The sequence below is a fragment of the Gossypium raimondii genome, chromosome 11 (genome assembly GCF_025698545.1).
Source record: "Gossypium raimondii isolate GPD5lz chromosome 11, ASM2569854v1, whole genome shotgun sequence".
Classification (NCBI taxonomy): Eukaryota; Viridiplantae; Streptophyta; class Magnoliopsida; order Malvales; family Malvaceae; genus Gossypium; species Gossypium raimondii.
In genome coordinates this window covers 43227046-43244664 of record NC_068575.1, presented here as the reverse complement: position 1 = coordinate 43244664, position 17619 = coordinate 43227046, and the positions used below count along the sequence as shown (strand labels likewise).

Below are 17619 nucleotides of genomic sequence, written 5' to 3'. Positions count from 1 at the left end.
AGTTAATCGAGTTGACAAATCATATTTTATCATCCTAATTTGATTTGAAATTTTCTTGAATCGAGTCGAGTGAGATGGACTTTGAATCGAATCGAATATATTTGTTCGAGTTAAATTTAAAAAAATGACTTTGGGTCATTGTAACCACTGCCACCCACAGTAATTAAATTTGTCTACTATAATCAAATTATTTATTAAATTTCATCCCCTCATAATTTATTTATTAATCTTTTATATACGAGTTAGAGTTTTTACTTGCTTAGTTACTTCAATTATCTTATGATTCTTGTCACTATGTATTTTGAAATTTAAAAATATATTAAAAGTAAAAATGTGATTTTTTAGTAAAATTTATCTTAAAGATAAAATGTGAAATTGATACCAACATCAAATTTTAACACAAATATTTTATGGCATCATCAATAATTCAATTTTAACAAAAAATTATAAAGATTCAATATGATTAAACAATTCAATAATATAAATAGTACAACATATGAAATTTAATTTAATAATATAAATAGTATATATAAATAAAATTATTATTTAGGTTTAGATTTTTTTTTTGGATAATTTTGATTTTTGATTTAGGGGTAAATGGTGAAAAGTAAAAGCTTAAAGAGGAAAATAAAAAGTTTTGAGGGTTTGGGGGAGTAAAATTTGGGGGGGAAATGGGTTTGGAGTAGACCCAGGAAGTAAAAGTTTTGGGGAAAAATAAAAAAATTTAGGGGTTTGGGGTAAAAATGTAAAATATTATAGTTTGGTATTCGCTTTATTCAAATTTGAAAACTTAACTGGATTCAAACAAATTCGAGTTGACTCGAATAATTTGATTTGTTTAACTCTAAATTTGAATTTTTTTCGAGTTAAATCGAGTTTTGCTCACCCTTACCCGAGAATACGAGCCACGTTCATAGGTCATGCCGGCCTAAGCTTGATATTAATATATTTTATGCTTGCTCAAGCCTAGCCCAACCCAAAATTCGGGCCTAAAATTTTGTCCAAACCCACCCATATTTGCAAAAGACTAAGCCAAGCTCATTTTAGGCCCGCTCATATTATTTTTAAATTTTTTAAAATATTTATATTGTTTTATTTTAATATTTAATAATTTTTTACATTTTTTATTTATTAAATTTTTTTATATAATCATCTTAACATTTTTTTTAATTTACATGAGTAGTATTATATATTTAGTATAGATTTATTTTTTTTAATGTTTCCAAATTACATAATATATAAAAATAGCATTGAACTATTACAAACTTAAAATAGTTCGGGCTTGAATGTTCAAGCTCAAGCCCGACCTATATTTTAAATGGGTTCAATTTTTTTGTCCAAGCCCATTTTTCTAGTCTAATATTTTTGCCCAAGCCCTCTCGAATTTCGGGCGGACCTTCGGGCTTGTGCGGATGGCCCGACTCATGAACATGTCTAACCACGTATAAGAATCCTGCATTTCACGACTCATGAACAGGTCTAACCACGTATAAGAATCCTGCATTTCACGAATCTTGCATTTCACAAGTGTCCATAAATGACAGATGCACTTACACTTAGTTTCCAAAATCTAATCTTCGATTTAGGTATATAAATCAATATAATTAACTAATTAAAATTAAATAATTTAAAAATATTCTTCATCCAAACTGATATAAATTAATTTGTCATTTTATAAAATATAATAAATAAAATAAAATTGAAGAGAATAGGATTAATTTAAAACGAAATTATAGAAAGAATTAAGTTTCAATTAAAAATAATAAGAAGTTTCAATTGAAAAGAATAAAGTTTTCGAAGGATTTATATTAAAAAAAATAAAAAGACTGTTGTAGATATTAGGAGAAGAAAACACGCTTTTGACAAATACAAAAAAGCAACCTATTTACATAAATATTAAAACTTCAGCATGTTTAATTGATTTATCCCTCCATCTACCTCCCAAATTCTTAATAAATACCTCCAACACAAACTGTCTTTCAGGATATCACCTCATTTCCGTTCTCGCACAGTGCTGCTATATCCTCACCCAAAACCCCAATGGAACAGGTCCCCATGTTTTTAACCAGGTTAAATACCCTTTGGAATTCGTGGATAATGTTCACAAAGTACCATAAGGAATCAGTTGTGGACTTAGGCTTGGTAGCCTACTTAGTTTTACTCTCAACGAGAAACGAAAAAAAAAATTCTAGGATTTCGCTTTGAAACCATTAAGTTCAGCAAAAATACATATTACGAAAGCAGCTTTGGGGGAACCCCAGACCTTAACCGAACAGAATTCGTAGCATGTTACAGGTCAAACCTTGCTATTGCATCTATATTATATCATATATAATATATTCCATATGATCATTACTCCTTTTTTATTCACCTTTTGCTCTATGAAAAACGATTTGTAAGCTGAAGGCAAATGAGAAATCAGAAGTTCGAGATACGATGGAAGTCAAACATCTCCTTTTAAGTATAGTCTTAAGAGATACAAGAGTCTTCATTGCTGCAAGTTATTTAATTAACGCTTATATAACTAGTAGGAAATAGCCGACCAAAGGCAGCTAATCAAGGGTTGTGGTGACCAGGGAGCTTCTCCTTGATCTTGTCCATCACTCCTTTCTTCTCGTGGTGCTGCTGGTGATACGTAGGCCCCTGCCCTGGGGTTGTAGTTGAGGTGGCCTGAGATTGATGCTCTTTGTTACCTGGTATCTTCTCCTTTAGCCTCTGTTTCAGTCCCTTCTTCTTCTTCCCCGTTCCTTCGTCTTCCGAAGACTGCATGGTGCATGCAATGCATTATAATCTTTTATTTCGTTATTTATTAAAAGTTGCTACACATGATATCATCGATTTATTTGACTTACTGAGCTCGAGCTAGAGGAACTTCCAGTACGATGGAGTCCATGATGGCCTCCGTGATGATGTCCACCGATCCCTAGAATTCCACGGCCAGTCTCCTGAGTCGGGATTGGGTTGCCGTACTCGTCTGTCCGGCGAGTTGGGTTGCCATATGCGTCAGTTTGCGTAACTTCGGGAGCAGAATATTGATTCTGAAAGTGTGCCATAATTTTTTCTTTTCAAGTTTGATTATAAAACCTAAGACAAGAACAATGACAACTGCTTGAAAAAGAAAAGAGCTCTCGGTGGAAAGGTGATATGGGTGAAGTAGGGTTTTATAGGAGAGAAAATATAAAGTGTAGTAGCAAGTCGCCATGCCACCAAGTGTTTATGCGATTGCCACGTTAATGTTGGAAGCTAAGTGTCACGAAATAGCTAAAGACAAGTGTTGGAGATGTTGGCTTGCATTTAGATAAGATCCCCCATTTATACACATTCTACGCACTTAGACATTGTAAAACGAGTTTTTCTTTTTAACCAAAATTTATCTTTTAAAATTCTTTATGTCCTATACTAAAAGTTTAAGATATTTAAGTTTAATCCAACATCAATTCTATTGTAAAATTTAAAAAACAATGTATATTTTTTAAAATAACGAATATTTATATTTTTCAATAATTTTTAATTTTATTAAACTATAAATTTTAAAATAATAATTAAGTTAAGAGATTTAAAATCCTTGGGACATGGGTTTCATCCCGTCTGTATTGATTTTGTATATTTTATATCTTTTTTCTTTCAACAACAACATGAGTTAAGGGCCATTAAATTAAAATAGAAATTTTCTCGTTTAAGTTTTTTAATTTTTTAAAGTTTAAATTAATAAAATAAAATTTTAATTTAATATTTTAAAATTATAAAGATATATACTATTAAAATGATAAAATTATATTTAAACTATTATAAAAATTTAATTTAATTTCGGTCTTCTTAACAAAAATTTCTAACTTCATCCCTATCGTATCACATCATAGTATTAAATAAGTTATGATAATTCAATTCTTTCTAATACATTTTCTAGTTTAGTCTTTTCAAATTCCTAACTAAATCTATAACTTACACTCAATCTATAACAGCATCAAATGGTGTTCATTAAAATATGTCACTACCAAAAATAAAATTGTGATTACTTATATACAAAATATCAAAATTTTCATAAAAGATAATGAATTATTATGTATATACAAAATTATATGCAGTTATAATATTTTTAAGAAAATGAAAACATGATACAATCATTTTAATTTTTTAAAAAGATGAATTATTATTATTATAAATATACAAAATATGTTTTGAATTAAAACACAAAATCAACATGATATTAATAAAAGAATTATTTTCTAAATTCTATTACTATAAATAATTATACAAAATATGATATGATGTGAAAAATAGCATAGATACAATTATACATGCTAAATCTATATGAAATAAATAATAAATTCATAAATACAAATATAATATTGTTACATGTCTTGTGACTTGGTCTGAATGGCGACCCGACTAGGGAAACCCGAACAGCTCGCCATCCCTCTGCTGTCCACAGCTCACCATTCCCTAGTCCGCCTAATGTCCACAGCTCGCCTTCTCCCACATCCATAACTCACCATCCTCCTGTCCGCATAATGTCCACAGCTCGCCTTCTCCCGCGTCCACAGCTCGCCATCTCCCACGTCCACAATTCGCCATCCCCCTATTCACTTGATGTCCACAGCTTGCCATCCCCCTGTCCGCCTGATGTCCACAGCTTGCCTTCTCTTGCATCCATAGCTCACCATTCCCCTGTTCGTCTGATGTCCACAACTCGCCATCCTCTCGTCCGCCAGATGGCCACAGCTTGTCATCTCCTTATTCATACACCCACAAGGATACCTCTTCGAGGAACCCCTCAGAGGGTACGTGTCAAGTCTAAGGGGATACCATGTCCTCGTGCATGGCACCTAGTTATCTCCTAACACGTCCCATCAAAGAACCATGCCTTATAAATGCGAGTAATCCCATAAGAGGGGAAGGAAAACAGAACCATCAACAAATATAAAAAACCACTTGCATGGCAAGCAATGGTAAGAAGAGAGAGTCAATTCTATAAATTAGGTGCCTATGACTTGAGATTTCAAAATGATATTATAAGAGAGAAGGAAGCATTAACTAAACATCAAATTTAAAATTAAATAGTAAAAGTGTTTTATTACCCTACCATAAACTCATTTTTAAATAAAATGTTAAAGTTAATGGCAGTAACTATCACCTTTATTTTAAATTAAGATTTAAATTTTAATTTATTTTAACTACATCTCTAAATTATTGAGGTTATATTAATTAGTTTTTTTTGTTATTAAAATCATTGATTTAACTATTAAATGATACAACAAATCTCATATGATATAATTTAAAATGAAAATTTTAAAAATCTTAATTTTGAGGTTTTCAAAATTTTTATAGAAAGTTTTACCGTTCACTCTTTTCTTTTCAATTGTATTTTATTTGTACTTTTAAAATTTATGTGATAACGTTCTATTTTTAATATTTTATTTTAAATTTAACTACACATGTAATGTAATGATTAAATTAATGGCTTTAGTAACATTAATAGTTTAAAATTTTAATTAAAATATTTTGCGGTTTGCATCCAATAAATTACTTATTTATTAGAGTCCGAAGAATTGCTTTGTTGTAGACTTCGAAAGTACTTCGGTTAGGTCACTTTGGATACATTGCACCTGTGGTGCCTTTAAAAACTTTTTAATCTCACCATACCGTCAGTTAAGAGTTGTTTGGGTGAGTCACTCAACAATAAATTTTCTTACAATATTTCAAAATTATAAACATTGATTTTAATCTAATCGCTTCTTTTATTACCATAAAATTCTTAGCCTAGGATTGGCTAGCTTAACCTAAGCCCACTAATCAAACTGCCGTCTATACCCAAATGGAATGAGAATTTCAGATTAACTGAAAATATAAAAGATTAAATCGTTGTTTTGGTCATGATTTTTTAATTTTAGTTTTAACTCACTCATCCAAATAGCTTTGGCTCTAATGGTCAAACATTTTTTTTTGCGAATACAATAACAATCAACCCGTTATACTTGCAAAGCTCCTTGTAATAACAATAGCTTTGATACTTCATCATTTGTCGACTTAGTCATAAGATCAACATCCGAATTTTGCGTTCTCCAATTACGCTTAAGGAGGCAGCCAATTCAACCAACTTTACTTGAATCAGCTCCAGCTCCTTTCAAGGTCTCCACTAAAAGTGCATTATCACATTCAAGCTCTACTTGTCTGAATCCCTTTTCCCATGCTATACTTAGGCCTTCATAAATGGCACATGCTTCAATCTAAAATCACCACCATGGAAAACCCGCATAACCATTTTGCATTCACATCTCTGAATACACCCCCTGCCGACGCCCAATTATTAATATCAGAAAAACTCCATCCCAGCCAATCCCAGGCGATGACTAGTAAGTCTTTGATACCGAAGGATTCGATTGCAGTCAGCCAATCTCATACAACACTTGTATCAACAATTTTTTCCACACAGTTATAGCCATTAGCAAAGATAAAAAAATTACGATCTTTCCACAGAAGCCAACTTAAAATCGAGTATAAGGAATGCCACTCAAAATTCTTAGACCCCCATCATTTTGTGCTTTTTAAGTTCCACTTCAACCAATCATTAAGTAACATAGAAAAGAACGATAAATTAGCACTTGCTGGAATTATAGATAACCAAACCATTCTTGAAAAAGGACAATCTCTAATTGCATGAAGACCTGATTCCAACACTGCTCCACATCTTGGACAGTGTCCTTCATTAGACATTTGTCTCCTTGTTCTCTTGCCATTAGTCAATAATCTGTCCTGGCAAAAGGTCCAAAGGAATACACGAACTCTTTGAGGCACTTTAGCTTTCCAAATTAATTTCCAACAAGAAGAACCAACGCCACAAACAGGATGACACAAATTCCTGTAGGTTACAACACTTGAGAACTTGTCCATAGACATCCATTTCCAAGCCAGTCTATCTGTTCCTGCGGCAACAGAAGGAGAAATCATAGAAAAAATGATCTTCACAATGTTTTCAGGAAGGAAACTATATAACCGATGCCAATCCCATCCCCCACTATTAGTCACAAAATCACAGACACCTAAAGTATAATTAGGATTCCCAGTACAAACATAAAGATCCCTAAGTTTGCCAACATGTTGAACCCATGCATCATTCTAGAAATTTGTGAGTCGACCATCACCTATAGTCCAAAACACATTACCTACAACATTCGCCTAAACCTTCATCAGAGATCGCCAAATATACAAACAATTACTCCTTTTTATGGACAACGGAAGGACCCCTTGAACTTTATATTTACTTTTCAATAATTGAACCCACATTACTTCCGTACGAGAAAGAATCTGGAAACCCAATATCAATAAGAAAATCTTATTCTAAACAAATAAGTTCTGAAGTCCAAGGCCTCCATTCTCAAGAGGACGACATCAATTTTCCCAATAAACTAAAGCTGCTTTCTTGGACTGAGATGTCGAACCCCAAATGAAGTTACGAGCTAACTTCTCAATTTCACTACAGATAGAGAGAGGAATGTGAATGGTACCCATAGAATGATTGGGTATACTAAACAACATTGATTTAACCAACGTGATTCTACCCGCTAAAGAAAGCTTACTAGCTTCCCAACCATTCAACTTACTTCAAACTCTATTAAGCACAAAATCAAAAGTATTATACGTAACACAGGAATCTAACAAAGGCATGCTAAGATAGTTCCCAAGGTCATCCACACAAGTAAATCCAATTTCTCTACAAATCCCTATAACGACTGTACTCGGACTATTCGGAGAGAAAAAAACCTGCAACTTTCCTCTATTCACTTTCTAGCCCGAAAAATGACAAAATGTACGGAGGATATCATTCACCTAACTTACTTGAGTCAAGTTGGCTTCATAGAAGAGAATGAGATCGTCAGCGAAAAATAGGTGAGAAAGTACAGGACCCCCTCTTGAAAGAAAGATCGGAGACCAACATCCACATCCTACAGCCTCATCAATTAAATGCCTCAGTCTTTCCATGCAAAGAACAAACAAGTATGGAGATAGTGGGTCACCTTGTCTCAAACCGCACATCAGGCAAAAACTTTCCGTGATACTACCATTCCATAGAATCTGGAAAGATGCAGACGAAACATAGTTCTTAATCACTGATACCAGAAATCTAGGTAGGCCCCACCTCCAAAAATGTGTCTTCCAGAAAATCCCACATGATCCTATCATAAGTCTTCTCTAAATCGATCTTCAAAGCCATCCGATAATTCTGACCCTTGGAACACATCATAGAGTGAACGACTTCCTAAGCAACCACAACATTATCTGTAATATACCTTCCTGCAACAAAGCTAGCTTTGTTCTGATCAGTGAGCTTCATCATCAAATGCCTCAGTCTGTTAACTATCATTTTCTTTAAAATCTTATAAACCACCGTACATAGGCTAATCAGCCTAAACTAAGAAATCCTCTTCGACCCTTGAAATTTTGGCAATAAAATAATCAACATTTTATTAATCGTATGATCAACAAGCACCTCCCATGATGTGCCTAACCATATAACAAATGGAGGCACCAACAATGTCCTAGTTTGCCTAATAGAATTTAGCATGGAAACCGTTAATTCCGGGAGCCTTTAAGGGTACCATGCTAAAAATAGCTTTACGAATTTCATCATCATTTATAGTAAGCTTTAAACATTACATATCAGCCATGGGTATCGATGGGAACTTACCTTGGCTAGGAAGAGAACCATTGATCGAATATTCAGTTGCAAACAAGTCTTTGAAGTATTGCACAACACGATGTTTCAAGGAAACATCATCAAAACACCATTCATCATTTTTAATCGTCAAACCTTTAATCTTATTTCTCCTCCGTCTTGCTAGAGTACGACCATGGAAATAGCTTGTATTTCTGTCGCCATGTGAAAGCCAATTCGATCTAGATTTCTAGAACCATAGTAATTCCTCAGGGTAAAAAATTTCTTCAACCTCAAGTCTTAATTGTAATTCACATTCTCGGAGGTGCACGATGACCATAAATTAAAAATTTTTTGCACCATGTTCAGTTCCGAGATAAGGTTCCGCTTGCGAATAAAGATATTTCTATAAACCCATTTGTTCCAATCTTGTACCACATTCTGAAAACATTTTAAATTCCTCACAATACCATCATCAGATCTCCAAGTTTTCTTCACAAGGTCATTTAACTTGGCATGAAGCATCCAACTAGCTAGACACCAAAATAGGATAATGATCTGATTTTAGTCTATGAAGATTACGGACAACATAATTGGGCACAAAGAAGTCTCATTCAAAGTTACAAATTTCCTACTCAAGACGCTGAGATAGATTCCCTCAACTCTAAGTGAATTGCGGGCCACTATAGCTCAAATCCCAAATCTTATAGTCAAACAAGAATGACTGAAACCACTTGCAACCAAGCCGTGTCTAAGAAGCACTTCCAACCCTTTTCGACCCATTTAACACCGAGTTAAAATCACCAGCAATTAGCCACGATTCAGAAATCGAGTTCGCCATAACACCTAAAATATACCAGAAATCTTTCTTTTGCCTTTACTGTGGACTAGCATAAACCGTAGTGCAAAGGAAACTATAAGAGTCATTCTCGCTACAAACCATTATATGAACCATTTGAGGGTGAATAGCTAGAATATCAATTGAAACTACCTCATTCCAAAGGATCCAAATACAACCGTTAAAAACATTAGCTTCAATCCTACATGATCGGGCCATTCTGATTTGAGAAATAATTCTGTCAGCACATGCACCATCCGTTCAGGTTTCAAATAGACAAATAATCTCTGGTTAAATCTCCCTTCGATACTCAAAAATAAAGTTACAGAAGCGTGGATGACCCTCACCTTGACAATTCCAAAAAATGATTTTTGTATCTATATATAAAATAACAAAAGAGAAACCTAGCAGCAACAAAACTGTTAGCAGCTAACCTTGGCGTTAGTCGAATCTAATTGACCCACCGGTTCATCATTTTTTGGGTTTTCAGCTAAAATCTCCATGGTTACATGACCATGCTTCAACCCAAAAATTATGCCCTCCATAGCTGCCACTAAATCCACAGTATCTACTGGCGATTTACTAACTCATTAGGCGGTTTGCGACGTTGTGAATCCCCTTTGGCTGGTAATAAAACTGACAGTCCTTGGAACTCATCGTTAGAAGCTACTCCAAACCGAAAAACCCTATTTTCAATACCCGAATCCATGCCCAAACTTTCCTTGCACAAACCCCTATTTTCTTTTTCACTGCGGACTGCCCGAAACGTTTGATACCTCGATTTATCAAGCTTGGCTATTAAGGATACTGGATGAAATCCCACAATTTGGTCTCCCCCAGTAGATTTGGGGTTAACTGGTCCAATAACCTCTGCAGGTCGCAATCCATTCTATTTGAAGCCCCCCACATTATCACTAATGGGTCTCAAAACTTTCAAGCCCACTTTGGAACCATTTCCATGAATAACACCCTTACCTTTAGCATTCGGTTTATTCTTCCTTGGGCCAGCAATTCGTTTTATGGAATCCACCAGATTTCCACTCTCGTGGCCATTTAATTCCTCTGTCGGTTTGTCAACAATATTCAAAGATTCATCATCAATCACCAGATTTTTCTCCAAAACAGCAAAGCGTGATTAATCTAGAATCACTCCTTGACCTACGCTCCTTGTCTCCCCACTACTCCGGCCTCTCCCTTTGCCGACGCTCTACCAACATCCATGGACCAAAGTCCTCATCATCAACTCTTTTTTGAAGCTCTGATTTTTCATCAACCACAGAAGCACTACTGTTACTAACACTGGACGAAGGAGAATTCATACGCGCACAACTTTCAGTACTGTAACTATAGAGACCACAATTGAAACAAACATTGGGTAAAGATTCATATTCCACACGCTGTGTTTAGCCATTTATCTTCTTTTTGGGAACAAACGATTTCTTAAAATCAACACAAACAGCTAAGCATGCAAACTTCCTCCTCCTGGAAAAGCCTGTGTGCATGTCAAGTTTTACGACCAGGCTAATAACTTATCCGATAGCATGCAGTAAGAAGTCAGAATAACAGCCTTCTGGAAGACTAGGCAGTATTATCCAAACTACCTGAACATCGATTCCAGTTTCAGTGGTAAAGAAGTCTGATGACCAAGGGCGCACCGTTAAATACTAACCATAGACAACGCACGACCCTCCTACCAGTACTCGATTATAGTCCTCCTTATTGTTAAAACGAACCAAGTAAAAATCATTCTTCAAGTCCATCAACTGGATAGGATTCATCGGTTTCCATAAAATATTAGTCTTATTAAGCAAAGCATGAAAACCAATTCTACGACCCAAGAGTTTTAACAATCAGAGTTGTCGACATCTTCCATTCTATAAACTTATGAACTCGATCGAAAAAGTGATTGACAGTATTCCATCCACCATCTCCGTTATCACATCCCCCTTTGGCAATTCAAAAACCTCTTCCATCCTATTTATCTGATCCGGATTCTGAGCCATACCCAACAACGTGGCCTTGTATGAAGCCTTTGCCAAACCAAGATCTGAAATCTGCCATCCATTCTCATCAATCGTGGGATCGTCTGGCTCCGTAGAAACCTCTGATCTCCTACGAACTTTCTTTGTTGCCTTTCTGACATCGTTGTTTAAACTATCAAGTTTTCTGGCCACTGTGACCTCTATTAAGAGAAAATTAGCTATCTATTATCAATACCACTATACTACAAATTATTGGCATAAATAAATATTTTGACTACCACGGGTTTATAGAAACATGAGGTATCCATTTGTCCTAGGTCATAGTTGTTGCAAATGATTTTGGTACTCACTCAGTCGATGTTTCCCATCTATATAATATATATTTATCAACATTAAATAAACCTATTACTTGTAACTAGACTTGAGTATAAGTTTAAATGATTTGAGTAAAATATAGGTTCAAAAATAAGTTGGGATAAAAAATAAAACTCATTTTCTAAACAATTTGGGCCTCAGATGCCTAAAATTTTATCTCCTGATGTTGTTTTGCTATCATTTTGCTATTATATTGCTACTATTTTATTGTTACTGTTTGGATATAGAATAACTCTTATTTTATTATTAATTTTGCTACTAGTTTAAAGGCATTTGATTGCTAATTTGCAATTATCTTAGTATTATTTAAGTATAAATATTTTTTAATATATTTTTAATTTGTTGGGAAACATTTATTTTATTAATTTTAGTGTATTTGATGTATTATATTTTATAAATTTATTTTTACATAAAAAGTAATATAAAACTTTTAATACGGGTGAGCTGATCTCGGGTTTAGCATTTTTTATCTGAGTCGAGTTTAGACAAAATTTTCAACCGAGCTTGAAAATTTACATTAATTTGACACCAACCTGATTCCATCCGGCCAATGATTAATTTTACTTGTAGCTGCTTACCTTTACAAATTAAAAATGCTTCCCAGCCTAATTTGAATACGTAGTGTTTTTTTTATGTCAATCATTTTAATACACAGTCTATTATATTTATTTCTTGCACTCATGCTTGCATTTCAAGTTAACTCGTCGGCATCCTATCCACTCTTACTACCATTAAACGTTTTCCAACTTTTCTTTTTCTTTTTTTAGAAGGTTCATTTCATTTTTACGGATTTAAATACTTTTATTATAATTTTTTTAATAAAAAAATTCATTAATAGATTAAACAGGTAAAAGTGAATAAGGATATAATAAAGAGAACATCTAAACTCCAGCCATCAGATTTATTCAATACACTCAAATCTAGTTTCCTTCCTTAGCTTTCAAGTTAGACAATTTATCAACATTTACAATACGAGCAATAGGAGGAGTACAAACAGTGCAACCCATGTAGTTCACTCTCCATAAAGTGTCTCTTGCCAAAACATGAGCAACGTTATTAGCGTCCTTACAAATCCAACACAAAGAAAAAAATTTAAAAGTATATGTAACGCTCTCTACCCGACCCGATGAACTGAATCCAAGTTTTGGGTGTTACTTCCCATAACATATGTAACTTGAAGCTTTTGCCTATGTACAAATTTTATCTATGAATGTGACAGAGCCTTTTATAGATGTATATTGTATGGTTACATTTACAACTCATGATAACAAAATTTTAGTATTTTCAATTTTATCTTTCAATCTACTGTATACACATTGGAATGCTACTTAATAAACTTATGCTCAGACTTAAGCACGCCACTTAACATCCTCTATATGCATAATTTCCCGATCCGTCACTCCTTGATGTAGCCCTAGCATTGTCCATCGACGCATACTCTTTTAAAACTTAAAATAGTGAATAACTGTAATTATTTTTTTCTATTTTGACATTTGTCCTCCTTTAAGTTTCTTTAAGGACTTATCTTCCTTTCATATTCATTAAGCATTCACTCTACTAGTGTAATAGCCCGATTTTTAGTGCTATCAGAAATAGTGGTTCGAGACCACCAAATTCAAAAAGTGAGCTTGTATATTTTATTATTTAGTGTTTATGAGTCAAATGTGATTTTAGAAAGACATTTGAATTAGTGAATTGTGTTTTAGAAGAATTTATTAAGTTAAGTGGTTTCAAAAACGAGGTATCGAGACCTCGATTTCATAAATCGAGACGTAAATATTTTTATAAATATTGCAGAGTATCATTAAGTTAGTATTAAAGTTTCATTAGAAAATTTTAACGTTTTGATAGTCAATTAATTAAAAAAGACTAAATTGAAAAAGGTGCAAAACTTTTTAATTAAAGAAATAATGATTAAATAGCTCAAGTGATAATTAAGGGAGGACTAAATGGGCAAAATAACCCAAATATGATGGCTGAGGCGGCATTAGCAGGGAAAAATCAGGAAATTAGATGAAACAAAGGTAAGATTGGAAATTTTGTAAAAATTAAACAAATAAACAAGTAATTAAAAGAGTTTCTAGCAATTTCTTCATAATTCTCAGCCAAAAACACCATAGGAGAGTCTCCAAAATCTGGTTTTTAATATTTTTACATCATATGAGTTCAATTCTTGCTCTTTTCTTGAATTTTTGTGTTTTTAAAACTTTTACAAATAGGTTCAACTATCTATGTCATTAGTTTTGATTTTATGAGTAATTTTGAAAGTTACCATTAATGAGTGTTGGATGTTTGTGATGAATTAACATGAATTTAGAGCTTTAATTTTATTATATGACGATTTTATCAAGTGATTTCCATAGAAATTGATTTTAGGACCAAATTGTGAAAAGATTAAATATTAGGGTTTGGAATTAAATTATGTTTATCAAGAGCTTCATAATAGCCTAGAATATTTAGATAAATTGTTAACTGAGAAAATTTAGCTCATTTGATGGATTAATTGGTGAGGGACTAAATTGTAAAAACTATAAAAAATTAGGGTAATTGTGTAATTTCAAAAATTGAAGGGTACTAATTATGAAGTGAATTGGAACTGAAAGTATGCTAACGAATAAATAATTTTATATTTTAGATCGAGAGCCCGTAGACCAATGAGAAAAAGGGAAATTAGCAGAATAGTCCCTGAACTACTACAAAATTTACAAATTTACCCCAGGTAAGTTTGTATGGTTAAAGTTTAATAATTATATTAAATTGATGAATGATGTTATGTATTTAATATTTTGTTAAAAATGGAATGTTGTTAAATTTATTATGTATTTAGTATATTATTGAATAAAAATGAAATATTGAAATATTATGATTTGAAATGAGCATCCGGCTAAAGTGAGACGCAGGATTGAGTACGATCGTTCTGTGGCAAAGGAAGAATTGACGGCAATTTACCCAAGTAAACCGAGGTTCAGCATTTTTTGTGAACTTTCGTATTTACTTTCCGTTTAGCTCTCATGAGCTCTAGTTAACTCATATAAGTTTCCGTTTAACCTTAATAGGTTTCAATTCAGCTCTTTTGAGCTTCAGTTTAACCCCTATGGGTTTCTGTTCAGCTTTTATGAGCTTCCATTCAACCCTTATGGGTTTCCGTTTAGCACTTGTATGCTTCTGTGCAGCCTTCGGCTTTTGAATACGATGTACTCACATCTGTAAGTCGTTCTCCAATTTGGTAAAGGATAGTAGGTGACATATGAAATTAATATAAGAAGATATAAATTTATTGATAGAATTGATATAAAATAAGTGAATTCATAAATCGAAGTTGTGATTGATAGGAAATGTAATTTGAATGATTTATTTACTTGATTTGATTATAGTATGTTCAATGTTCAGTAAGATTTATGTTTAAAACCATCGAACTTACTGAGCTTCATTAAGCTTACTTGTTTTATTTAATGTCTTTGTAGATTATTGTGAGGTCAGGGGAAATCGAATCAGCGCATCAAGCCACACCATCTAACTCACTCCGGTAGCTTTTGCAACATGTATTAAGGTTTATATGGCATGTATAGGGTTAGATTGATTTTTAAGTAAAGTTTGTTTGTATACATATTATAAACTATGTTTTGTTTATATTTCAAATCAACTTATATGAGTATAAATTAATTATACATAAGGCATGCTAGAAATGGTTAGATAATGGTTAATTGATAGGTATATTGAAGCATGGTTTGAATTAGTAAATTTAGTAAAGTATGCATATAAGTGTATGTGGTTAATTTGGTAGGTTAGGTTATTTGAATATATATGATGATTTGTTATATATAAAACTTGGTTTGGCTTGAATTGAAGGTGTTGTTATGGTTTGTGAATGTGCAAATGGTTGTGTCTAGGTATACCAAATTTTGGGTAAGGAAAGTGGCCATAAAATGACCTATTTTCATCCACACAAGCAGAGACACAGGCATGTGTCTCAGTCGTGTGTGACACACGACCATGCGCACAGGTGTGTGGTTTGGCCGTGTGTCCCCTGCACCTAATTTTTGAAAAAAATAAATTGTCCACACGGTCTAGCACACGGATGTGTGGCTAGCCGTGTGAATCAAGTCAGAGAGTTACACGGGTATGGACACGGGCTGGGACACGACCGTGTGCCTCACATCGAATGCCCATACGGCCTAAGACACGGGCATGTCATTGGACGTGTGAGCCACACGGCCTGGCCATACGGGCATGTGTCCTCTGTACTTAAGAAAATTTTTGAAATTTTGCGAAAAATTCACCGAGTTTCCAATTTAGTCTTGATTTGTTTCTAACACATAAATTGGGCCTCGATGATCCAGTTAAGGGACAATTTGATTGAGTATGATTGGTTTTAGATATAAATAGTAAATGTTATGAATTAATTGTATTTGTTCTATAAACTCTGATAATGTTCTGTAACCCTATTCTGGCGACAGATATGGGTTAAGGGTGTTACAACTAGGCTCCAGATTCGAGGTCTAAACTCAAATGACCATTTTTTTTTCTTTTAGCATGTTATACTTAACATCTCTTCACATTCTATGTCTATTCTTAAATCTTATCTTTACATAGTCCTTAACCATTTCGTTCACCTTATTAACAAACTTAAAATCTTATTTCATACTTACTGATTTTACCACTACCTTCGAGCTAGGTAGACTACTCCCATTACTTAACATAGAGTTTGCTCATATCTTCCTTACTTCAGGGTACTATCTATACATGCCTATAACACATATCCCGAATTAGTCACCTATTCTGACATGCTCTAGCTTTACTATTCATTTTTTTGTTACTATTTGGGATTCACCAATTCATTTACATATAGAGCCTTTCTTTAAGAGTTCGTTGGATACTTGGTTTTTTCTACTTGTCCATACATTATCTCTTACTTACCAAATCTTCAAGTCTTATCTTTACTTTGCCTTCAAAGGCCATTTATACCATTCTTTCCTAAACCCTTACACGCCATTCATCCAAAATTTTATCTTGAAGACATTCCTTTATTTAAATAGCTGCAAAGGCTTCATTTGTATTTGCCACAGGAGTTTTCTTTTATAGAGTTGTCGCCAAGGCATCCTGTTCTTACGTTGCACCACGAAGGTGTTCCTTTTCAGATATAGCCACGAAGGCTTCTTTTACGAAAATTACCACAGAAACTTTCCTTTAACAGAGATTGCCACAAAGGTGTTTCGTTTCAGAGATTTGTCACAAAGGCGTTCTTAAACAAAGGTTGTCACAAGGACTTACATTTCCAGAGTTTTGCCATAAAGGCATCCCTTACATCCAGTACTCACCACAAAGACTTTTCTTTAACATAGATCATCATAGAGTTGTTTCTTTTCAAAGATTTTCCACAAAGACGTTCTTAAATAGACATTGTCATAAGGGCTTACCTTTCTAGAGTTTTGCCACAAAGGCATCCCTTACATCCAGTACTCGCCACAGAGGCTTTCCTGTCTAGAGTTGTGTCACAATGGCTGTCCTTTACATCCAATACTCGTCACAAAGGCTTTCTTGTCTAGAGATATGCCACAAAGGTTATCCTTTACATCTAGTACTCGCCTCAAAGTCTATCCTATCTCGAGTTATGCCACAAAGGTTGTCATTTACATCCACTTCTCGCCACAAAGGCTTTCTTGTCCAAAGTTATGCCACAAAGACGTCCTTTAACTAATTTTTTAAACGATAATGATTTGCCTAAACTCACACTTAGTGAGGTTTGCCCCTTATCATTTTGAAACACACAG

At 33.8% G+C, this 17619-nt stretch overlaps 1 protein-coding gene and 1 long non-coding RNA gene across 2 annotated transcripts; both read right to left on the bottom strand.

Annotated features, from left to right (window-relative positions):
- Window positions 1–2432: 2432 nt before the first annotated feature.
- LOC105803771 (late embryogenesis abundant protein D-11-like) lies at window positions 2433–3136 on the bottom strand. The gene is made up of 2 exons (XM_052624508.1): window positions 2853–3136; window positions 2433–2763 (listed from the first exon to the last, which is right to left on the bottom strand). Exons 1-2 carry the CDS (start codon window positions 3051–3053, stop codon window positions 2557–2559), a joined length of 408 nt encoding a protein of 135 aa, XP_052480468.1. The 5' UTR covers window positions 3054–3136; the 3' UTR covers window positions 2433–2556.
- A 2711-nt stretch (window positions 3137–5847) lies between these two features.
- Window positions 5848–10341, bottom strand: LOC105803772 (uncharacterized). The gene is made up of 2 exons (XR_008190561.1): window positions 7837–10341; window positions 5848–6923 (listed from the first exon to the last, which is right to left on the bottom strand). It is a non-coding gene; the product is annotated as an uncharacterized LOC105803772 (long non-coding RNA).
- Between the last annotated feature and the right edge of the window lie 7278 nt (window positions 10342–17619).